This window comes from Periophthalmus magnuspinnatus, chromosome 6 (assembly GCF_009829125.3).
Source record: "Periophthalmus magnuspinnatus isolate fPerMag1 chromosome 6, fPerMag1.2.pri, whole genome shotgun sequence".
In the NCBI taxonomy this organism is placed as follows: Eukaryota; Metazoa; Chordata; class Actinopteri; order Gobiiformes; family Gobiidae; genus Periophthalmus; species Periophthalmus magnuspinnatus.
This window is the reverse complement of record NC_047131.1, coordinates 10,158,001-10,182,516: the sequence shown is the minus strand read 5'-3', so window position 1 is coordinate 10,182,516 and position 24,516 is coordinate 10,158,001. Positions and strand designations below refer to the sequence as shown.

At 44.9% G+C, this 24,516-nt stretch overlaps 2 protein-coding genes across 2 annotated transcripts in view; both read right to left on the bottom strand.

The window, feature by feature from the left end:
• LOC117372537 (copine-8-like) overlaps window positions 1-2,548 on the bottom strand; it is a 48,039-nt gene extending 45,491 nt beyond the window's left edge. Inside the window, exon 1 of the mRNA XM_033968355.2 lies at window positions 2,532-2,548. Coding sequence (XP_033824246.2) covers window positions 2,532-2,548 — 17 coding nt within the window. The remainder of the gene's footprint in view (window positions 1-2,531) is intronic.
• Window positions 2,549-3,898: 1,350 nt separating this feature from the next.
• LOC117372535 (kinesin-like protein KIF21A) overlaps window positions 3,899-24,516 on the bottom strand; it is a 32,337-nt gene continuing 11,719 nt past the window's right edge. The window contains exons 4-35 of the mRNA XM_055222655.1: window positions 24,337-24,477; window positions 23,339-23,470; window positions 23,015-23,170; window positions 22,675-22,790; window positions 21,608-21,803; window positions 20,429-20,609; window positions 19,880-19,946; window positions 19,608-19,778; window positions 18,541-18,594; window positions 18,026-18,164; window positions 17,848-17,944; window positions 17,480-17,668; window positions 17,029-17,228; window positions 16,224-16,331; window positions 15,718-15,786; window positions 15,242-15,363; window positions 14,511-14,652; window positions 14,227-14,301; window positions 14,011-14,133; window positions 13,832-13,933; window positions 13,044-13,209; window positions 11,142-11,199; window positions 10,830-10,884; window positions 10,576-10,739; window positions 9,573-9,662; window positions 8,037-8,167; window positions 6,797-6,971; window positions 6,451-6,606; window positions 6,208-6,325; window positions 5,917-6,087; window positions 4,734-4,948; window positions 3,899-4,298 (exon numbers count right to left, since the gene is read on the bottom strand). Coding sequence (XP_055078630.1) covers window positions 4,238-4,298; window positions 4,734-4,948; window positions 5,917-6,087; window positions 6,208-6,325; window positions 6,451-6,606; window positions 6,797-6,971; window positions 8,037-8,167; window positions 9,573-9,662; window positions 10,576-10,739; window positions 10,830-10,884; window positions 11,142-11,199; window positions 13,044-13,209; window positions 13,832-13,933; window positions 14,011-14,133; window positions 14,227-14,301; window positions 14,511-14,652; window positions 15,242-15,363; window positions 15,718-15,786; window positions 16,224-16,331; window positions 17,029-17,228; window positions 17,480-17,668; window positions 17,848-17,944; window positions 18,026-18,164; window positions 18,541-18,594; window positions 19,608-19,778; window positions 19,880-19,946; window positions 20,429-20,609; window positions 21,608-21,803; window positions 22,675-22,790; window positions 23,015-23,170; window positions 23,339-23,470; window positions 24,337-24,477 — 4,140 coding nt within the window. The 3' untranslated portion in view covers window positions 3,899-4,237. The remainder of the gene's footprint in view (window positions 4,299-4,733; window positions 4,949-5,916; window positions 6,088-6,207; window positions 6,326-6,450; window positions 6,607-6,796; window positions 6,972-8,036; window positions 8,168-9,572; window positions 9,663-10,575; window positions 10,740-10,829; window positions 10,885-11,141; window positions 11,200-13,043; window positions 13,210-13,831; window positions 13,934-14,010; window positions 14,134-14,226; window positions 14,302-14,510; window positions 14,653-15,241; window positions 15,364-15,717; window positions 15,787-16,223; window positions 16,332-17,028; window positions 17,229-17,479; window positions 17,669-17,847; window positions 17,945-18,025; window positions 18,165-18,540; window positions 18,595-19,607; window positions 19,779-19,879; window positions 19,947-20,428; window positions 20,610-21,607; window positions 21,804-22,674; window positions 22,791-23,014; window positions 23,171-23,338; window positions 23,471-24,336; window positions 24,478-24,516) is intronic.

Below are 24,516 nucleotides of genomic sequence, written 5' to 3'. Positions count from 1 at the left end.
GTATATCCTGCCCATGTATATAGTGGAAATAGATACATCACATTAACTACATTTTTCAGTTTTTCGACTTTAATTATTATGAATTCTGTTATTATTATTTTTGTGGATCAATAAAATTTGTGTAATTCCAAATTTATCTGCATGGACACACCCAAGGTGACAAAGCCAAGTAACTTTACAGATCACATCTGTGGAGAGGCAATCCCAATTGCAGAATGAATGCAAAGGTATTGTTTAGTAATAGAAAAAGCCTATAATTTAATACATTTAACGCAGATGTTTTTAATGCCATACTGTGCAACATTGCAGACAAAGCACTCGCATCTCCATGGAGACAAGCAAGTGGCGGATCCTCCACCAGAAAGGTTACAGCTTTAATCTAAATCCATTCACCTTTTGCTTTACTGTTTTTACTGCTTAATAATCCCTTAAAAACATGCATTCTCACTATCTGTGGGATCATCTCTCCACAGATCTGACTTGTAACCCACCTCCAGTAAAACAAGTATTGCAGTGTAAATGAAAAAGGTTAATGTTATGTAATGTTCTGTGTTTTAGTTCACTCAGTTTACTCATAAGAGTATAGTAAAAGTATTAACAGAAAAAAGCAAAGAGTATGTTCATCTTTAAGGTCCACCACGTAACTTTTCTACTAGAGGATCCCTGCCTGCTCGTCTCCATGGAGATAATAAAGGTCTGCCTGGAATGTTCCACAGTATGGCATTAAACTTATCTGTCTTCAGGGAGACAAGTAGGTGACACCAGCAAGACAAATGGCAGGTCAGTGGAGAGGCGAGCCTGCTTATTGATTGCTCAGGTAGATCTATTTCACCAGGCCTGTGCTGCCCTCTGCTGGACACGACACACAGGCTCTAAGTAAGATAAACATGAGTGTGTTTAGATTACACTTTATTACAGTCAGCAGGCCTCAGACAGTTCACAGTCACCAAAATACATCCAACAAAATCAGCATAGATCACATTCAAACTAAACCAGGACTAAACCAGGTCTGGATTTAAACCTGGACTGAATCAGGACTGGACCAGGACTGAAGCAGGTCCTGATTAAGACAAGGACTAAACCACGACTCACTGGTCTCACATTCATTCACTTCAAATTTAAATACAGTCAGATTCGCTACACAGACACTAAACAGAGGACTGGACCGAGCAGGACTAGATCAGAATTAAACCAGGATCAGAATTTAACCAGTATTGGACTAGGACTAAACCAGACCAAACCAGGACCAAACCAGGACTAGACCAGGACTAGACCAGGACTAGACCAGGACTAGACCACGGCTAGACAAGGGCTTGACCAGGGCTAGACCAGGGCTAGACCAGGGCTAGACCAGGACTAGACCAGGATTAGACCAGGACTAGACCAGGATTAGACCAGGATTAGACCAGGACTAGGTTTAGATATTATATTATTCTTTAACTGATCATTTAGCTTTGGGCAGCAATGATTGCCAGTTAAATAGACAAAACGTGAACTATGCAGAAAAAAGATGGACTAAATTTAAAAATACATGAAATATTTCAGGGTTAATTTTGAAAAAAACAGTGGAGCACCACCTGATGATGTCACAAGGTGGAACAGATTCACAGTTACTGAAATGTGTGAATGAAACAAAACACAACTCCAGGGATGGAGGAGGACACTACATTAGAACAGGGTTAAAGCCCCACTGCGGGACATTTCATGATATTGGAGCATTAGAAAAAGCCACACCCAGGCCTATATTTCCCAGAATCCTTAGTATGGGTCCAGTCCTCTGCACAACAGTCTCAGATGGCTTGTCTCACATTGATTACATCACAACTATTTAAATTAAATACAGTGGTCATCATACAGACAGTGCAGAGTGCTACAGTGACTTTAGCCCTCAAGAAAGCAGCCAATCAGAGCTGTTAGAGCGAGTGACTGACAGTTGCCTCGGCCAATCAGAGCGCAGGACTGGGGTTAGGGGAGGTGCAGTTACAAACACAGAATTACATGGGTTTGAATTTGTTTTTTTTATGGACAGAAGGAAAAAAAGAATAATTAACTGTAAAAAAAACCCAAACCTCTAAAACAGGACTAACCAGGATTAAAACAGGACTAAAGCAGGACTAAACCAAGACTAAACTAGGTCTAAACCAGGGCTGAAATAGGATTAAACCTGGATTAAACCAGGACTGGTTTAACAAACTGTCTATACCAGATTTAGCAGAATACCTACTTTTTAAAGTACTACAGTTGTTAACATGAAGGTAAGTTAAAGCCATTCTTGTAGCATTGACCTTTGCTATAAATAATTTTAGATTCTTAAAAGCAAAACTATATAAATATCTATATATATTACCTCCTTTCAGTCCATGGGAAAAACCCATTCAAACTCAATGTGCACAGCGCCACCTACAGGATAAGTGAGACATTTAAGACACATTTCCACGTTTTTGGTCGCTAACAAAGCTAAACATGAAAAGGCAAACGTCAGGCTTGATTTGTCAAAACAGTCACGAGATTATTATTATTACATTTATGATTTTATAAAGGATGACATTAAAGGTGCTGTACCTGATTTTTTAAACGTAAAAAACAGAACTAGTTCATTTTAACAATTTGCAGTGGTCCTCACTTAACTCAAGTTATTACTGAGTTACACAACTTGTGCATTCAGAGCGTCATAATTATTCACCATGATGAGTTTATAAGCACTTTGAGCTCAAAAGCTTCTTATATCATATATCTGTACTGGGACGAGCCACAGCTCAAACATGTGAAAAACCAGGTACACAGCCTTTAAGCGAGAAGCAGGCTGATAGGTCCAGCTACCAACCGACTATGACAACGTGTGAGGGATCGCCCAAGGACAACGAGTGGAGGGTTCAAGTGCTTGTTTTGATTAAAGATTTAGTGATGGTTTTGTGAGTTACAACATTCACAGACTTTAAATATTACACAAATGAACAAGGCAATAGTGTAGAGAGGCAGCCTGATAAGAGCAGCTTCACCGGCTTCACACTCACAACTAAACCTACAACTTGGAACTAAACCTAGAACTAAACCAGGACTAAACCAGGACTAAACCTGATACTAAACTGAGACTAAACCGGGACTAGACCGGGACTAAAACCAGGACTAAAACCAGGACTAAACAAGGACTAAACCTAGAACTAAACCTAAAGCTAAACCTAGAACTAGACCAGGACCAGACCAGGACTAAACCTGATACTAAACTGGGACTAAACCAGGACTAAACCAGGACTAAACCTAGAACTAAACCTAGAGCTAAACCTAGAACTAGACCTGGACTAGACCAGGACCAAACCTGATACTAAATGAGCACTAAACCAGGACCAGACCAGGACTACACCGGGACTAGACCAGGGCTAAACTAGGATTAAACCAAGTCTAGAACAAGGCCAGACCAGAATTGCCTGAGGACTAAACCAGGACCAAAGAATAAACGCACCTTTAGCCGAAAAACTAAAATAAGACTGGAGGAAAGGTAGGTTCTAGGTTCACTATATTATAAACATTTAGTTAAAACAAACAGGGGTAGAACCAGGTCTGAACCGAAACTTGACTGAACCCAGTCTGGTCTAAACCAGAACTAAACCCAGACTTAGGGTGGGTTTGCAGTTGCACAAACACCATATCAAAATTTGAACTAAACTGGGACTAAATTTGGAACTAAACCTGGACTAGACCAGGACTAAGCCAGCACTAGACATGACAACTTTAATGCAAACGAGGTAAGTTTGCAGCTTTCTGGTCAAAAACACTTAAGTCAAAGTGTGTGCTACCTCCATTGGCCAGTCCCGTTTCAAGTACTACGTAACATCACACAGACCTGCCCTGATCACAGCCAGGTGTTTCTGATCACAATCACCTGGCTGCAGGGGTGGAGTATGAAGTGTGATACCTGTTATGTTATTTTTATTGTCTGGTTATTGTCTTTTCCTAAATTACAATGTGCAGTTGTCATATTATGACAGGGCTGCTCAGATGAAACAGGTGTAGTTCAGTTGTATGGGAAGTGTTTGGTTTTACAATGTGGTTAAATCTACCTTCTGAGTCGGAACTACTTTCTCTTTGATTTCACACAAAGAGAGCCAGTTTGTTTTGGTTCTACTTTCTTATAAGGCTTGAAGCAGCAGCAGACAAAGATGGTGCGTTCAGGGATGTCTGAGGGGTTCACTGTCCTCGTGGTGTGTTCAAAGTCCTTGCGGTGCATTCAGGGCCCAGGTCAGTCCTCCACAGAATCCTCCAGCTCACCTCTGTACCTCCAGATCTTCACTGTACGATCACTGCAAGAATATACAATAAATAAACCTGGACTAAACCAGGAATAAAACAAGACTGAAGAAGGATCAACCCAAGAATAAAGAATAAAGACTGAACCAGGACTGAACCAGGACTATACCAGGACAACACAAAGGCTTTACCAGGACTAAACCAAGACTACACCAGGACTAAACCAAGACTGAGGAAGAATCAAACCAAACCAGGATTGAACCAGGACTGAACCAGGACTGAACCAAGACTGAACCGAGACTGAACCAGGACTAAACTAGGACTAAACCAGAACTCCCCAAGAACTAACCCAGGACTGAACCAGTAATAAACCAGGACTAAACCAATACAAAAGCAGGACTAAAGACTAAACCAGGTCTTAATCTGGACTAAACCAAGACTAAACCAGGTTTAAACCAGGACAAAATCAGATCTAAACCAGGACTTACTCAGAGGCGGTGAACAGGTGTGTGGCATTGCTGCAGATGCTGTTGATTGGACTGTCATGACCTCTGACCTCTGTGAGCGCACTGAGTGAGTCTGCGCTCCACAGTTTGAGAATCCCTCCTCTGCAGCCACTGACCAGAACCGGTGCAGATCGGACCAAACCAGACCGGACCAGAGCCAGAGAACTGACCCAGTCTCTGTGCGCTGAGGGCACCTGCTGCAGAGAGAGAAATAGGACTAAAGCACGACTGAACCAGTACTGAAGCAGGACTAAAGCAGGACTAAAGCAGGACTAAAGCAAGACTAAAGCAGGACTGAACCAGTACTGAAGCAGGACTAAAGCAGGACTAAAGCAGAACTAAAGCAGGACTAAAGCAGGACTAAAGCAGGACTAAAGCAGGACTGAACCAGTACTGAAGCAGGACTAAAGCAGGACTAAAGCAGGACTAAAGCAAGACTAAAGCAGGACTGAACCAGTACTGAAGCAGGACTAAAGCAGGACTAAAGCAGAACTAAAGCAGGACTAAAGCAGGACTAAAGCAGGACTAAAGCAGGACTGAACCAGTACTGAAGCAGGACTAAAGCAGGACTAAAGCAGGACTAAAGCAGGACTAAAGCAGGACTAAAGCAGGACTGAACCAGTACTGAAGCAGGACTAAAGCAAGACTAAAGCAGGACTGAACCAGTACTGAAGCAGGCTGTAAAGCAGGACTAAAGCAGGACTAAAGCAGGACTAAAGCAGGACTAAAGCAGGACTAAAGCAGGACTAAAGCAGGACTGAACCAGTACTGAAGCAGGACTAAAGCAGGACTAAAGCAGGACTGAACCAGTACTGAAGCAGGACTAAAGCAGGACTAAAGCAGGACTAAAGCAGGACTAAAGCAGGACTAAAGCAGGACTGAACCAGTACTGAAGCAGGACTAAAGCAGGACTAAAGTAGGACTAAAGCAGGACTAAAGCAAGACTAAAGCAGGACTGAACCAGTACTGAACCATGACTAAAGCAGGACTGAAGCAGGACTGAATCGGGACACACATTTATCACTAATTACAGTGGAGTTGGAATTGAACTGCCAACTTTTGGGTTGGTGAAGGAACGCTCCAACTGCCACCCTAAATACAGGAGGATGGGAGGGCATCTGACACACAGGGCTACAGGAGAATTATGGGAGGGCATCTGACTCACCTGCAGCAGGTCTTTACTCGGCAGGTGCCACAGTTTGAGTCCCGTGTCTCTGGACCCGCTGTAAACCCGGTCTCCCTGGACCAGGACCGACTCGATTCCATCATAATGAGGAGGGTCAAAGGTCAGAGAGGGAGCCAGAGACCCCACTGAGGATGCAGTCACCTCGAAGAGCTGTGGAGAGACCAGAATGAATCAGGACTAAACCAGGATTAAACCAGGTCTAAACCAGACCTGAACAAGGACTAAACCAGGACTGAACCAGGTCTAAACCAGGTCTAAACCAGGTCTAACCTTGACATAATGGTCCTTGGACCCAGTCACCACCAGGTCCTGGTTGGTCTCGGTTTGGTCCACGGTCAGACACATGACTGGACCCTGGTGCCCAGAGAGCTTCCCTGTGCAAACAAACCTGAAACACAGAATCAATAGTAGAAGTATTTGCAGAAGCAGTATCTGCAGTAGTATTTATAATCGTATTTGCAGAAGTAGTATCTGCAGTAGTATTTGCAGTAGTAGTATAGACATCTGTCTCACCTCCTAAGGTCCCATATTCGGACTGCGTTCCCGGCTGCGGCGTACAGACTGGTCCCATTGGGGTTCACACAGATCTGGTTTATCTGAGTCTCTGAGGACAGAGTCCGAGTTGAACCAGGACCACAGGGGTCAGAGGTCATCACCTGACCTGTCGACCTGAGCAGGAACACTTCCAATAATTTTCACTTGAACTGGAATGCCCCCAGTTTACACCAAATATATCTTATTTCAAAATAAGATATCTAAAAACATTTCAGAACGGCTGCCAGTTCTAAAGGTCATATGTTATAAACCCAGTTTAACCCAGGACTAACCCAGATCTAAACCCGGTCTAAGGAGGACTCACGTCAGGGTTCGGATGCACTTGGCTGAGTCCCTGATGTCCCAGACTTTGATAAAGGAGCTGGACACAGTGAAGACCAGACCAGAGCTGAACCGGACCGAGCCCACGCTGCTCAAATGCCCTCCCAGAGACATGATCTCCTGTCCAGTCACCAGGTTCCACACTTTACATGTGCGGTCTGCAACAGAGGGAGGAGTGGGAGAACAGCTATTGATACTTTGCATCTGTTAGACTTTAATCTGAGCTTTGTTTTAACACAATCTGATCATAAAGAACTGTTTTAGCTGGAACAACAACAGAAGAGCTGACTTGAGCTGTTAAATAAGTCCCTCTCAAATAACAGGCACAAGCTAGCTAGCATTAGCCAACAGTTTTTCAGTTAGTCACTCTCACCTTTTTGTTTAAAATCAAACTCTTAAACAGGATTATGAACGCTCAGATTGATCACAGGCTTTTGAATGTGTGCTGTTTAAATCCATTTTGTATTTTTTCTTTAGTTTTTTGGCAGTGTTTGCTAATGTATGCATTGTGTCACCATGGTAACTGCCAAACATTCCACCATAAAGATACATGTAGACCACCCCACTGCTGCAAATATCAATATATGTACTCTAATGATGGAATTAATTGTGGATTGATAACTGCATCAGATATGGTTATTGAGGTAGACTTTAAACCATAGACTGGAAGTCAGTGTGACATTACCCATAGTGTTAGGCTCCATATGTAGCTCGAGGTTAGAGCAGTTATCGGGAGAAATTCGAAGCAGAGTTCCATATTTAGAACTCTGACCATGAGTATCATAGCAACCAAAGAGCCAATCAGGAGCAAGACTGTGGAAGGTAACACCCCTTCCTGCCCAGACTCCTGGTTTAGCAGTGGGCGGTTATCAACGCTGTGAATCAAAGCTGTTGGTAATGCTAGTGGGAGTGACTTGGAGAAAAAAAGGTCTCTCATTTGTCTGTTATTAATGTTCATATCTTAATTTAGGGACAAAATAGCAAAATAAAAACTCCAGGATCATGTAGAGCCGGTTACTATGAACATTTTAACACCACAATGATGAGCCTGGCAGCAGCAAATAAAGAGAGGAGGGCCACAGTTTTTCAACAAAGAACTGGAGCCAGGGTTGATGGAGCCCGAAGTGCGCCAATCTTCACTTCCTGTTTGGAACGCGGCGGCTAGTGGGTTAGCTATGTCCACTTATATATACAGTCTATGGTTTTAACTCAAGTGTTTATACCTTTGGATCCGGTGAAGAGCAGCTCGTTGTTGCAGTCAACAGAGAGGACAGCTTTACTGTGTCCCTCTGCTACACTCACACACTGGAGACTAGAAGGACGTTTACTCTGAGACATGGAGGTAATGACGCCCCTAAAAGACAAATATATTATAAACATCACAAAAAACATTCAAATTCAACTGATAAAAGGTACAATTCATGACTTGTGGCTGTGTAATGATCAGAGCTGGTTCATCACAACAAAGGCCATACGCTGGAGATACCACCACTCTGACCTCAGAGAAAGACAGCTGCTGTTTCAACTGCTGTTGTCTTTCTCTGTGGAGTTTGCATATTCACCCAGTGCCCTGACCAAGGCCTAGCTCAAGATCTGGAGATGGGTCCCAATGCTCCTGACAGGTTTAACCCAGAGACACTGAAGGATGAGTCAGAACATTGAAATAAAACTCCGGCAAGTGCATACTGTCTTTGTGTCCTTGGGCAACACACTTCCCCCACCTCACCCATGTATTAATGCGGTGTGTGAGTGACAGTGGTGGTGTTTTTTATTACCTTAATATATGCCTTAGAACAGGTGGGATATTTTTGTGTTAATCTGAATAACACTGCTAAACCTGTGTGAACAAGATGGAGTGAAAATGAACTGAGAGTGCCTGTCAATCACTCCTCACCTGTCAATCACTCCTCACCTGTCATGTCATTAATATTCATAAAATAAGTTTAGTTTGAAACCAGCAGTAAACCCATAAACTGTGAGTACCTCTGACCCTTGTTATAACTCCACTCTCTGATCTATGACAGAGAGTGGAATCAAAAAAAGATGTCCGCCACATGTTTCCTGTCTCCTCCTTGTCACCTGTCACTTCCTGTTAGCTCATGTGTCATTTCCTGTCTGTGCTAAACACACCGATCACAGATGACAGAGTAGCTGCGTCCAACTTCTGTTTCCTCATCTCCTCAGCTGTCAATCATTTCGCCTACTGAGATAAGAACCCATAGTCTAACACTGAGTAAAATGCAGATGTGTTGGTGGTTTATGGTTAATATCTCTGTAACTACTGGGCCTATCCACATGGAACAAAAACTGGCACAAAATTCAATATCTTCTCATTATCACACTCTATGAAATTCTATAGATCTAACATCGTGAGTGCATTATCAAGCAACAGAATTAAAATTGAGCCAGTGCCAGTCAAACTTTACATGACAGATTTTTCCCTAATTTTACTCTTCAGATTCACACCACACTCTGTAAAAGCACATTAGTGAGAATTACACCCTGTAATCCCATTATTTAGTCTTAAGCAGCACACATCACAGCACAAGCAAAAATCATTACACACCCTGATCATTACCAGATTCTTGTCTCCAGGCTCAGGCAGCAGCTCACATCTAAGAATCAATCTGGTATAAAATCAAGTTTAATTATTTTCCCAGGTTTTAGTCTTCAGGCGCAGGCAGCTCACACTAATAGCATTAGTTTAAATCACAGACAGATTATCCCCCTGATCTTTATTTGTCAGGCTCAGCTCTTACTGTTTCAGCTCTTTGGACTTGGCTGTTTCAATTTTTTTCCTTCGGAGTGATGGAGAGGGCTCTGGCGTTCGCTTCCCCAGAGGTTTCACACTTTTCAATCATGAGAATAATAAAACAAATAAAACATTAGATTAAATAATAAATAATATAATTTAGTTTTTGTGTTTACTGGTGTCTAGTTATCAGTTATTTTGCTCATTCAGACTCCTGCAACATCATCTCCCACATTTATCTCTCTTTTTTTCTTTTGTACATTAATGTTTTCTTTCATTTTCTATTTTCTATAGCCTTTTTTTTTTACTTTTTTGCCACACTGGCTTGTCATGTGGACTGAATAGTGCTGTAAACTTGTAAAGAGCTTTGAGCGACTTGAAAGACAAATATAAATCCAATGGTTAATGAATTAATACATTTTTAGTCCACTCTTATGTACTTATTTGTCTACTTGATGCCGCTTGTGGCTTTAATATTGTTTTGAAAATGCTATATTCGGCCAAAACAACATATTAACATGTTTTATGTTTCACTTTCGTTTTTGAGACTCCCCTCTCTTTGCTCTCTGTGCTAAGTCACTCCCCCTTCAGATCGCTATCACAACACAATCAGCGTACATCCCACAAACTACTGAACATCACATCAGGTTTGTCAAGTTGCTGTGTACAGTTTTGTATCATGTTTTTGTATATTTATGGAGAACTGGCATGTGAGAGCATGGGTGACATAGGCTTGTGGGCGGAGCCTTGTACTGGATTGTACTGCTAACCCTAAGGAGGGAGATCGCTAGATTAGTCAAACACGCATGGATCTCTCTTGTTTTTGATGAGAAAACAGCGTTAGAATGTGGACAAGGGTGAAAAAATGTTTTTTCATAATATCCCATCTTTAATGAATGAATCTTGAAAATACTCCCTGGAGTTAGATATAATGAAATGTGTGTATACAGACTGTTGGAGCACTGAGAGTGAAGCAGTATTTATGTCACAGTGTAGACAGCTGAACTCACATTGTGGGGATTTTGGAGTAACCCGGAGACACGACATTGTAAATATTCTCCATGTCCCCACCTCCTTCTGGGGTCTCGGCCAATGGGAGCGCAGCACTGGGGTCGGGGGTAGAGTCTGTGTTTGCGTACAGCAGCTCCATCTGAGTCGCGGTTCGTCTCCGAGCCTGAAACACAAAATCTGAATGTTTAATATCTGTGGAGAGATGAGAAGGAACTGGAAAATAAAACCTAAAATATGTTGAAAATAACTTCACCTTGTTCCTGCTCCTGTTTTCTCCACAGAGTTTCATCAGATCTGATGCCAACGGGCTGGCAAAGAAACATGGCATCAATCAAACATATATGAAATATTTGACAAAGACTAAACCTGGTCTTAAAATGGACTAAACAAGAACAAAACTAGAGACTAAACCAGGACTGAACCAGGACTATACCAGGTATAAACCAGGACTAAACTGGGGACAAATGCAGGGCAAAAACAACACTAAAACAGAATGAAGCCATGTCAAAAGTAGGACTAAACAAAGACTAAACCAAGGCTAAACCAGGTCTAAACCAGGATTTACCTTCCCTCTGCTGTAGGACTGTTTGGAGACTCGTCGCTGCTGCTGTCGTCTCCATTTTCTGTCAAAACAAATCTAAACATTACACTTTACTTCATTACACTACTCCTGTTTGAGCTTGGACTGTTTCAAAGGGAGTGGGGTAGTGCCAGATTCAGTCTCTGGATTATTTGTGCCACATGGGTCAAAGATGGAGGAGAGTTACTTTATCAGACCGTTTCAGAGAGAGGAGCAGGATTCAGGCTGTAGGGGGCGCTGGTTATGAAAAGGTGAAGCATTTATAAACTGTAAGGATTTATATTTTATATGCATATGCGGGAGACAAAAGTAAAGCTCTATTGACAGACCATAGAGAAACAGCATGAAGCAGTTCAAATGAGGCTAAAACAGTAGCTGACAGTAACCCAAGACCCTGAACGCACCATGGAGAGAAGGGTGACAGTGAACGCACCATGAGCGGGAAAGGGAAAGAGAGTGAGGAGAGAGCGAGAGTCTGTCCTCAGCCTCCTTAAGCTGGGCTTCTCTCTGAGCAGCCTGCAGATCCTGAATGCACCATAGGGGAGAGAAGGGGGTGAGTGAATATACCACGAGAGAAAGAGAGGGTTGAAGAGAGGGGGATCAGTGAACACACCACAGAAGAGGGAGAAAGGACGAGAGACAGCAATAGAGAGGAGAGAGTGAAGAGAGTGAGAAAAAACTCCTTTAACTGGGCTTCTCTCTGAGGACCCTGAACGCAGAGGAGAGGGGTCAGTGAATGCACCACAACAGGAAATGAGGCTAAAATAGTAGCTGACAGTGTTAAATCTGGTTATATAAAATGGGACCTTTAATGTGTTTATAATTAGTATTCCCGCAGACGCTGTGTGATCGATGTTCTGTCGTTTATTTCTGTTTCAGTCCATACTGTTTTAGTGGCATTTTTAGAGCGATTAAAAACAGCAGAGTTCTAAATGTGGACGACTCACGGTTTGAGCTGTGCCCTAAATCTGTAAAACAACAAGAAAGAACTCAAAAATGTGGACACTTTAGACAGGACTTAAACACAACACGACAGCAAAAACATCACGTATGCTGGAATCAAACTATTTTAGGGACAAGTATGTGTTTGGACAAAACAACAAACCAGGACTAAACCAGGACTAAACCAGGACTAAACCAGGACTAAACCAGGACTAAACCAGGTCTAAACCAGGTCTAAACCAGGAATAAACTAGGACTAAACCAGGTCTAAACCAGGACTAAACTAGGTTTAAACTAGGACTAAACCAGGTCTAAACCAGGACTAAACTAGGTTTAAACCAGGACTAAACTAGGACTAAACTAGGACTAAACCAGGACTAAACCCACACTGAACCAGGACTGAACCAGGACTAAACCAGGACTAAACCAGGACTAAACCAGGACTAAGCCAGGCCTGAACCAGGGCGAAACTAGAACTAAACCAGGTCTAAACCAGTATTGAACCAGGACTAAACTAGGACTAAACCTGGACTAAACCAGGTCTAAACAAACCAGGACTAAACCAGGACTGAACCAGGACTAAACCAGGACTAAATCAGGCCTGAACCAGGGCGAAACTAGAACTAAAGCAGGTCTAAACCAGTATTAATCCAGGACTAAACTAGGACTAAACCTGGACTAAACCTGGACTAAACCAGGACTAAACCAGGTCTAAACAAACCAGGACTGAACCAGGACTGAACCAGGACTAAACCAGGACTAAAGCAGGACTAAAGCAGGACTAAACCAGGTCTAAACCAGGACTAAACCAGGCCTGAACCACAGGAACTAAACCAGTATTGAACTAGGACTAAACTAGGTCTAAATCAGGTCTAAACCAGGACTAAACTAGGTCTAGAATAGGTCTAAACCAGTACTGAACCTGGACTAAACCAGGCCTCTCACCGTGCAGTGCAGAGCCAAGCAGAGCCTCCAGTTCTGGGTTGAGTTGGGCCTTTTCCTTCAGCATGTGGAACAGGAGCTGGTTCTGAGTGGCACTGGTCACCTCCGTCTGCCTCAGTCTGCCCTCCACCTCCTTCAACTCGGCCTCTCTCTGAGCCACCTGAAGACCCTGAACGCACCACAGAGAGAGAGGGGGGTCAGTGAACGCCCCACAAAGGGGGCGTATTAAAACGCTCTACATGATCCTGGAGTTTTTCTTTCACTATTTTGTTCCTAAATCAAGTTATAACATTAATAATAGACAAATCAGACACGTTCTTTCCCCGAGGTTGCTCTCATTAGCATTAGTAACAGGTTTGATTGACAGCATTGCTAGGCGCCTCCTCCCTTCTAAGCACCTGTCGTGCGGGCAGGAAGGGGTGTTACTTTCAACAGCCTCACTCCAGATTGGCTGTTTGGTTGCCATGATACTCGCAGTCAGAATTTCAAATATGGGACTGCTTTAGGCTAGCTAGCTGCTAGCCTAAATGAGCTTCATTTGACTGGAGTAACGTCACACTCCCTCAGTCCACTTCTGTACACGGTCTATGGTTCAGACGGGACAAAATTTCTATGCCAGAGTTGTGTTTTCCTGCAGAGTTCATGTAAACCTGTCTGGCAAAACCTCCAATTCAAAAGCGTTTGATGAGATTTTGAAAATGTGGTTTGTTCTAAGAGATAGGTAGAAAGAGACATGACTCTAACCCCAGGACTAAACCAGGACTAAATCAGTCCTTGTATGGGACTTGCACCTTATTAACAGCCATGTTCATGAAGTGGTCAAGGAGGAAGCGAGCCTCAGGCAAAGAGCAGGAGCCTATCAGAGCAGAGACGTCTGTCCTGTCTGTGTCCTCCTGAAATATACAGAACAAACACACTTATTATAGTACGGTCTAAACCAGGACTGAACCAGGCCTAACCCCACCTGTACCTTGGCCTCCTCCATCTGCATGATGTTGGCCTGACAGTCGGAGATGCTGTCGTTGATGTAGTCGATGTTTGCACTCAGAGCCTCCACCTCCTCCATCAATGGGACCAGGGACTTCTGCAGGTTCTGGGACTGAACCAGGTCTGAGGACTGGACCAGGTCTGAGGAATGAACCAGGTCTGGGGTCTTAGGATCCAGACTAGTGTCCAGACTAGGGACCAGATCCGAGTCCTTGAGCAAACGTTCTCTGCGTCTCAGAACCTTCTCCTTCCTCCGAGTCAACTCCTCTCGTTGCTACAAGGGAAAACTAGATTAAACCAGGACTAAACCAGAACTAAACCAGGACTAAACCTGGACTAAATCAGGTCTAAATCAGGTCTAAACCAGGTCTAAACCAGGTCTAAACCAGGTCTACTACAGAACTAAACCAGGTCTAAACGAGATCTAATCCGGTCTAAACCAGGTATAAATCTGGTCTAAACCCAGTCTAAACCGGGTCTGACCTTGAGCAGGCGGTTCATGTCAGACTCCATGTTGGAGATGGTCATCTTCTGCAGAATCACGTCTGAGATCCTCCTCTCCAAAGACTGCCATTTGGTCCGGGCCATTCTACTGGAGTACAGGCCTCTGCTCCTGTACGAGAACCTGAGAGAGGACAGAGTCAGATGCCTTCCCAAGACCTCTGCCCCTGTACGAGAACCTGAGAGAGGACAGAGTCAGATGCCTTCCCAAGACCTCTGCCCCTGTACGAGAACCTGAGAGAGGACAGAGTCAGGTGCCCTCTCAAGATCTCTGCCCCTGTACGAGAACCTGCGAGAGAAAAGATTCAGATGCTCTTCCATAAGCTTGGCCCCTGTACAAGAACCTGAGAGAGAAAAGAGTCCCTCCTGCTCTGTGTGTCAGATGCCCTTTCATCATCCTATATCCCTGTGTGTCAGATGCCCTCCCGTCCTCCTGTATCCTTGTGTGTCAGATGCCCTCCCGTCCTCCTGTATCCTTGTGTGTCAGATGCCCTCCCGTCCTCCTGTATCCTTGTGTGTCAGATGCCCTCCCGTCCTCCTGTATCCCTGTGTGTCAGATGCCCTTCCTTCCTCCTACATTCCTGTGTGTTAGACAGAGATGAGGGCAGGTCACATGTCTGTAGTTAATCTGCTGATGCTGTGGTGTGTCAAATGCCTTCCCAGATGTAGTAGTTGGATAAATAAAAGCAGGAGAATGGATCCTTTTCTCATACCTGGTCCCGTTGGTCCCGGAGTAGGTCCTTCCTGGTCCAGATCTCATTCCTGGGTCTTGGTCCTGGACTTTCCTCTGGACTCTGCCTGAGGTGGGTCTGGCCTGCCTCCGCAGAGCGCTCACCTGGAGAGGAGAACAGCTGAGTGAGGACTCTTAGATTGAGTTCAGGTTTAGTCCTGGTTTAGTCCTGGTTTGGGCCCAGTTTAGTCCACGTTTAGTCCTAGTTTAGTCCAGGTTTAGTCCAGGTTTAGTCCAAGTTTAGTCCAAGTTTAGTCCAAGTTTAGTCCAAGTTTAGTCCAGGTTTAGTCCAGGTTTAGTCCAGGTAAAGCCCAGGTTTAATTCGGGTTTAGTCCAGGTTTAGTCCAGGCTAAATCCAGGTTAAGTCCAGGTAAAATCCAGGGTTAGCCCAGGTTTAGCCCAGGTTTAGCCCGGGTTTAGTCCGGGTTTAGTCCGGGTTTAGTCCAGGTTTAGTCTCACCTCCTCAGTCTTCCTCCTCAGAATCAGCTCTTGTTGGCGTCTTTGAGCCTCTAGTAACTTCAATTGGTGCTACAACACAACATACACATACACATTCAATCAATCCATTTTGTAGTAGTATTGGTCGTAGTAGTAGTAGTAGTAGTAGTATTTGAACTATTACTAGTGTTTGTACCGCCTGCTTCCTCTGGCAGCTCTTACAGTAATGGTAGTATAAGATGTAGTAGTAATAGTATTTGCAGAATCATACCTTTGGCTCTATTGATCTTTCTTGTAGTAGTAGCAGTAGTAGTAATTGTCGTAAATGATCACATTTATATAGCACTTTACATCAAGGAAACACTCACCCATTCACACACACTCACACAGACACAGGGGGGCGAGGGGGATGAAGTGTCTTGCCCAAGGACACAACCACAGAATTTGAAAGCTGGGATTCAAACCGCCAATCTTCCAGTACAGTAGCAGTAATACTAGTAGTAGTAGTACTTTTGTAGTATTAGTACCTCTTGTTTCCTCTGGTCCTTCTTTAAAGTGGCAATCTCTCGGTTCCGTCGAGATTCATTCATTCTGTTCTTCTCCTGCTGCTCCTTCATCTGCTTCATCAGACGAACCTACGAGACATGAGACCTGAAACACAGGAACCTACAGGAACCTACAATAACCTACAGGAACACAAAAGAAAACCTACAAGGACTTACAGCAACCGACAAGAACTTACAGGAACCTACAGAAACCAACAATAATCTGCAGGAACCCACAAGAACCTATGGGAACCTACAGAAAATTATAAGAACCTATAAGAACTTACAGGAACCTACAAGTACCTACAAGAACCTACAGGAACCCACGAGATACAGGGTGGATTAAAGGTGGGCGATATGGCAAAAAGAGATCACAATTTTTCTGGATCTGGATCAAGACGTATTACTTAAATTCTGCAGTGGAGGTCCATGGTTATTTTGGGGTCCAGGCCTGAAAAATTTGGAAACACATTGAAGGCCATTTAAGCTGAAAGGACTGGAGTCTGTGGAAGGTATGTGTGGACTATAAAATCACTGAGGAGCACCTGATGACGTGCTCACTCTCTCCCTCTCTCTCTCTCTCTCTCTCTCTCCACTCCACTCTCTCCTCTCCTCCCTCTCTCCCTCCTTACGTTGGTCATCTTCATATCAGCCACATCCCCTTGCAGAGTCTTGAGCTGCTTCTTGTACTGGCACTGGCTCCTCAGTAGCCTGGCGTGCTCTCTCCTCCCTCCCTCCCTCCCTCCTCTCATCCCTCTCCTCCCTCTCTCCCTCTCTTCCTCCTTACCTTGGTCCTCTTCATATCAGCCACCTCCCCTTGCAGAGTCTTGAGTTGCCTCTCGTACTGGCTCTGATTCCTCAGTAATCTAGCGTGCTCTCTCTGCGCTGCCTGGAGTCTCTGGAGCTCTCGGTTCATCACAGACAGTTTACGTTCGTATTCAGCTTTGACTCGTTTGGCTCTGTCGTCAGAGCCACTGTCCACAGGAGCTGGAACGCACAGGGTTAAAATAATACTGCATCTGTTTTAAAAGCCGTTGAAAGTTTTGTGCGTTCTGCATTCACTCCACACTCTGTGTTGGTGAAATACTATTATTGCCACAGCTGCCCTGGGACAGACTGACAGAAGTGAGACTGCCAATCTGCCAAACCCACCAGCAACACTCACTCCAAACATTTAGACTAGGCAAGGTCTGTGAAGTCGTAGTAGTGGCAGTAGCAGTAGTAGCAGCAGTACTCACTCATGTTGTGCAGTACTTTGTCTCTCTCTTGCTGTGTCTCCTGTATCTTGTACTGCAGTAGTAGTAGTTTTTGCTCATACTGCAGTTTCAAAGTGTGGAGACGTCTCTGGCTGTTTTCTAACTCATCAATGAGTTTCTGTTTGATGGCGATTTCACATGTGATGTTGGCCAGGTCCTCCTGGAAGTGCTCTGAACACAAACATACACACACAATTAAATGTGGGAAGGTGTTAATGTTGCCACCGTGCCAATGCCCCCATAAGACCCCCAAGTCTCCCTCAACATATCAAGAACCTGCTGTAAATTCATGTACTCTTTATATGTGTATATTTGTGTGTACTGGGAGTACTGTAGTACATGTGTAGGACCTTTCTCATCAGACTCAGAGTCAGACTCAGAGCTCTCCTCTTCCTCCAACTCCTCCTCTTCCTCCTCTTCATCTCGATCACTCACTTCTGCCACATCCTACAACAAGAAGGCATTTAAAACATTTATTTAAACCAAATCTTACGACAAAATATATAACAAAAAAAACTCCATCAGCACTATATCAGGGTCGTCATGGCGATCCTCCTCCTCTTCTTTCTCTCCTTCCTTCTCTCCCTCCTTCTCGTCCTCCTTCTCGTCCTCCTTCTCGTCCTCCTTCTCTGGACACGTTTGTTCATTGTCCTCATCTTTGTTTACACTGAAATAAATGAGAGTAAACCACAATATTTTGACTGTACCTTAGTTTAAAGTCGAGACATGCAGAGAAAAGACACTCCAACACTGAAAACTATGAGACACATTTATGCACAAAAGAATAAGAACCAGGCAACAGGATGGGAGAGAGGCCAATGTACCACTACTACTATTACTTCTACTTCTACTACTACGAAGGTGAATGAAAAGATAGAGGAGGTTGAAGAAAAGATGGAGGAGGAGGATAAAAAGATGGACGAGGTGGATGAAAAGATGGAGGAGGTGGATGAAAAGATGGAGGAGGTGAGGCTGTGTAAATTAAAAAGTGAAATGATTTAAATAAAAAACATTTTGTAAAGATGTTTTTGCTGAAGACAAACCTGGAGTCCTCCTCTTTCTCCTCTATGTCTCTGTCCTCTGACAAGAGCTGCAACCTGAAGGGGAAAAAGGAGACGAGAGAGGAGGCATGAAGACAGGGAAGGGAGCAAGGAGACAAAAGAGGGGACATAAAGACAGGAAAGGGAGCAAGGAGATGAGAGAGGAGACATGAAGACAGGGAAGGGAGCAAGGAAATGAGAAAGGAGACATGAAGCCAGGCAAGGAAGCAAGGAGATGAGAGAGGAGACATGGCGACAAGAAAGGGAGCAAGGAGACAAGAGAAAAGACATGGAGAGAGACAGGAAAGGGAGCAAGGAGAAGAGAGAGGAGGGAATAAGACAAGGACGGGAGCAAGGAGACAAGAGAGGAGACATGGAGACAATACAGGGAGCAAGAAGATGAGAGAGGAGGGAAGGAGACAGGGAAGAGAGCAAGGAGACGAGAGAGGAGACATGGCAACAAGAAAGGGAGCAAGGAGACAAGAGAAAAGACGTGGAGAGAGTCAGGGAAGAGCCCAAGGAGAAGAGAGAGGAGGGAATGAGACAAGAAAGGGAGCAAGGAGACGATAGACGAGGGAAGAACAGGGAAAGGAGAAAGGAGATGAGAGAGTAGACATGGAAGGAGACAGGGAAGGAAGCAAGGAGACGAGGGAGGGAGGAGATGAGGAGGGGGGTAAGGAGGCAAGAAAGGAAATGAGGAAATAAAAAAGGAGACAAGGAAACAGAAGGAGATGAGGGAGAAGACGATGTAAAGAAGAGAATAATGAAACAGGAAGGGAAAGAGCAAGAACGCAGAAGAGGACACAAGAGAAGGAACACGGGAGTTAGGAAGGAGATGAGGAAAGGAGACAATGAAGGATACAGAGAAGGAAAGGAAGCAAAGCAGACGAGGAGACAAGAAAGGAGCAAGGAAGGAGACGAGGGAAGAAGCAAAGAGATTATGGAGTAAGCGAGTTTCAGATGGCCTCCTTGTGTGTCAGGATGTGTCAGATGCTCTCCCTTTGTTTTAGAGTATGTCAGATGCCCTCTCGTCCTCCTGTAATGTGTCAAATGCCCTCCCATGCTGTTACCTCTTCTTCTTTTTGCGCTCTCGTCTCTTGAGTTTTTCTAGGTCTTTTTTGGCGAGTTCGATGATGTCGTCGGTTTCTTTTTCTGGACCAGAGTAAAAAGGTCGACTGGACGAGCGGTTCACACTTTTACGAAGAGTCTCATTCACCGCCTCACTCTCCAAAAGCTTTGCCCTGCAGACAAGGAACTGGGACTAAACCAGGGCTGAACCAGGAATGAACAAGGGATAAACTAGGACTAAACCCAGACTAAATGAGGTCAAAACCAGTTTTACCTGAGATCCTCTATCTCTTTGATGTATCCCTGGATCATAGTCCCGATCTCCTCTGAGCCCTCATCGCCTGCAGCAGAGACACAGGTGAGACAGGTGAGACATAGGTGAGAGACAGGTGAGACAGGTGAGACACAGGTGAGAGACAGGTGAGACACAGGTGAGACACAGGTGAGACACAGGTGAGACACAGGTGAAAGACACGTGAGACACAGGTGAAACATGTGAGACACCGTTGTACCAATGAGTGGCTAATGATCCAACTCAAAACAGCTCTAAGCAGCAATACCCTATCCAGTCATTTTAATAGATCCTGAGATGGTTCTCAGTGGATTCAAAATGTCCGTGTGCAGTTTGTGTAATGAATAAATGCATTCTGATCTGTCTGCATGGACTCTGTCTCTCTGTAAATTCTAGTAACAATATTATATTTATTTACTGTTATATTTGTGGTATTTCAGTAAACCATGTGGACTGATCATGGTCAGTCTGCTCCTGTGTCTGAGTCTCTTGCATGTATGATTGTTTGTGTTACATATTAGATGTATTTACCTGTCTTGAGCAGGGCCTGTTGGCTCAGTACTGTGGTCAGTCTGCTCCTCTGTGCATCTATAGTCTCCTGCATGGCTTTCACTCTCACTCTCAGGTTACTATTCTCCGTCTGAAGCATTGAGTTTTCATGGAACATGTCACTGAAGCAGTCCACGCCCTCCTCCCCAGGAACACGCTTTCCCTATGAACAGACAAAACAATCAAAATATATAAACAGTTTGATAAGACACACACCCAGAATAAACCAGAAATTAAAATATTAATAACAATATATATTAATTACCGTATATTATTAACAAACTGTAAAGTCCACTGAAGTCCAAAAGTTTGAATGAAATGAATGACCCTGTGTCTGCTGCTGTGTTCGGTCAGCTCTGAGGTAATGTTCTACAGTTCATCTGTTTACAGCCTCTAAGGTTATTCTTATTTGATTCTAGGGAAATATGTCCTTTGCTTTTGACCCATCCTTCAGTGTCTCTAGGTTAAACCTGCATTTGACCCATCCTTCAGTGTCTCTGGGTCAAACCTGGGTCAAGAGCAGTGGGACCCATGTCCAGATCTTGAACTAGTCTTGGTCAGGACTACCAAGACCACTTGCTAGCTCCAGCTTGCTACCAGCTGGAGGATTTAACCTGTTGTGCATGTTTTCGGTTGATGAGATCCATCGACTCTGGTTCCAATTCATTTTCTATTGAAAAACCGTGGCCTCTCTCTGTAAGTGCTGCCGTCAGGCTTGTCATTTTGGTCTTAAAATGTTTGTATTAACCCGCTCTACGTGATCTTGGGGTTTTTCACTATATGGTCCCTAAATCAAGATATAACAATACTTCTTTCCCCAAGGTTGCTCCCATAGCTAGAATTAGCAACAGGTTTGATCAACAGCATTGCTAAGCGTCCACTCCCTGCCAAGCCAGCTGTGCAGGCGGGAAGTGCATTACCTTCAACACCATCACTCCTGATTGGATCTTTGATTGCTATTGCTCCAAATTCGGGGGGGGTACCTAGCCTCGATGAGCTTCATTTGACTGGAGCCGAACGCTGTGGGTGATGTCGCACTCACTTAGTCCACTTATGTATACAGTCTATGGTCTGAACTTATCGTGTAATCCTGGTTCTATGATAAGGTTCTGCCATGTTCTAATACTGGTTCTATAGTAAGGTTCTTGGTTCTCTGTTTACCGTTCTGTACTCAAGTATCTCCCTCTGCAGCCGTGCAATCTCAGTCCGGAGCGCGCTGATCTGTTGACTGGCCCGGTCCTGATTCACTATGACGCGGTTCCGGATGTTCCGAGTTCTGTTAGCGTATTTTAAAGTGTTCAGAGTCTCCATGAAGTCACTGTCTGAGGGGCTGATGCAGGCAATCATCACCGTCTGACTGAAGAGAGAAAATACAGAGATATAAACCAGGACTAAACCAGGACTAAACCAGGACTAAACCAGGACTAAACCAGGAAAGAACTAGGAAAGAACCAGGACTGAACTAAGACTACACCAGGACTGAACCAGGACTAAACCAGGACTAAACCAGGACTGAACCAGGACTAAACCAGGACTACACCAGGACTAAACCAGGACTAAACCAGGACTAAACCAGGACTAAACCAGGACTGAACCAGGACTACACCAGGACTAAACCAGGAAAGAACTAGGAAAGAACCAGGACTGAACTAAGACTACACCAGGACTGAACCAGGACTAAACCAGGACTAAACCAGGACTGAACCAGGACTAAACCAGGACTACACCAGGACTAAACCAGGACTAAACCAGGACTAAACCAGGACTGAACCAGGACTAAACCAGGACTACACCAGGACTAAACCAGGACTAAACCAGGACTACACCAGGACTAAACCAGGAAAGAACTAGGAAAGAACCAGGACTGAACTAAGACTACACCAGGACTAAACCAGGACTAAACCAGGACTGAACCAGGACTACACCAGGACTACACCAGGACTACACCAGGACTAAACCAGGACTAAACCAGGACTGAACCAGGACTAAACCAGGACTACACCAGGACTAAACCAGGACTACACCAGGACTAAACCAGGACTAAACCAGGACTAAACCAGGAAAGAACTAGGAAAGAACTAGGAAAGAACCAGAACTGAACTAAGACTACACCAGGACTAAACCAGGACTAAACCAGGACTACACCAGGACTACACCAGGACTACACCAGGACTAAACCAGGACTAAACCAAGACTAAACCAGGACTAAAGCAGGACTAAACCAGTACCTGTTTCCTCCCAGAGAGTCCTGGAGGAGACGTGTGAGTTTTGAGTCTCGATAAGGGACATGACATGATCGCTTGGTCCGGTCTCCCAGAGCGCTGATCACATTCCCCAGAGCCAACTATGGAAGACAATACAACAGAATAGGCATTTAGTCATGGTCCAGTTCTGGTCCAGTCCTGGTTTAGTCCTGGTTCAGTTCTGGTTTAGTCCTGGTTCAGTTCTGGTTTAGTCCTGGTTTAGTCTGGGTTTAGTCCTAGTTTAGTCCTGGTCTAGTCCTAGTCTAGTCCTGATCTAATCCTGCTTTAGTCTTGGTTCAGTTCTGGTCTAGCCCTGGTCCAGTACCAGTCCACAATTGATAGATATGCCCTCTCTGGCTCTGTCTCCAGTTGCTCCGGTTCTCTTCAGTCGTTCAGATCCAGCCAAATCCACAAAATGGAACTTTGCCGTGAGAGTCTCATACTCGTCCACCTCTGACTGAGGCACGCGGTTATCCTCCTCCTGGGATACAAAAAGTACACAGGTTACTGATACTACTGCTGCTACTACTGCTGCTACTACTACTACTGTTGCTCTTACTGCTACTATTACTACTAAAAACTACTTGTTCCAGTCTCCTATATGGTGGTTTAATATGCAGCTAAAGGACATAAAATAATCATAGCTCACGTTGTTGTTGACGCAGACTCGTACTTGGCACACATGGATGGTGAAGATGGCGTGAGATCTGGAGCTTTGAACGTTCATCTGAGTGCTGGCCGTGGTCCTTGAGAGAGCTCCCAACTTCAAACACTGCATCATCTACAAAATATATGCAAAAATATCATGAAAAAAGAGCAGAGCCAGAGGAGCAGAACCAGAGGAGCAGGGGAGCAGAGCAGAGGAGCAGAGCCCGAGGAGCAGAGTCCGAGGAGCAGAGCCCGAGGAGCAGAGCTAGAGGAGCAGAGCCAGAGGAGCAGAGCTAGAGGAGCAGAGCCAGAGGAGCAGAGCCAGAGGAGCAGAGCCAGAGGAGCAGAGCCAGAGGAGCAGAGCCCGAGGAGCAGAGCCCGAGGAGCAGAGCCCGAGGAGCAGAGCCCGAGGAGCAGAGCCCAAGGAGCAGAGGAGAAGATTCAAAGGAGCAGAGCCAGAGGAGCAGAGAAGCAGAAATAGAGGAGCAGAGCCCGAGGAGCAAAGGAGCAGAGCCCGAGGAGCAAAGGAGCAGAGCCCGAGGAGCAAAGGAGCAGAGCCCGAGGAGCAAAGGAGCAGAGCCCGAGGAGCAAAGGAGCAGAGCCCGAGGAGCAAAGGAGCAGAGCCCGAGGAGCAAAGGAGCAGAGCCCGAGGAGCAGAGGAGTAGAGCCTGAGGAACAGAGCCCGAGGAGCAGAGGAGCAGATCCAGATGAATAGAACCAGAGGAGCAAAGACAGAGAAGCAGAACCAGAGGAACCAGAGGAACCAGAGGAGTGGGGGAGCAGAGCCAGAGGAGCTAGAGGAGCAGAGGAGCAGATCCAAAGTAGCAGAACCAGAGGAGCAGAGAGGAGCAGAGCCAGAGGAACAGATGAGCAGATCCAGAGGACCGGAGCAAGAGGAGCAGAGGTGCAGAGCCAGAGGAGCAGACAGGTGCAGAGCCAGAGGAGCAGACAGGAGCAGACCCGGGGGAACAGACAGGAGCAGATAAGAGCAGGTCAGACCTCGGACTCGGACTGGACTTGGCGCGTGGTCACTCCCACAGTGTAGATTCCTCCATTTGGGTCTTCATGGATTTTGATTTGAGATTTCTGTTTCATGTCTCGAGTTGAGTCGAACAAGTCCAGAACCTCCTCATTGTACAACTGTGAGAATATATACAAGAGAGAGTTTAGTCCTGGTTT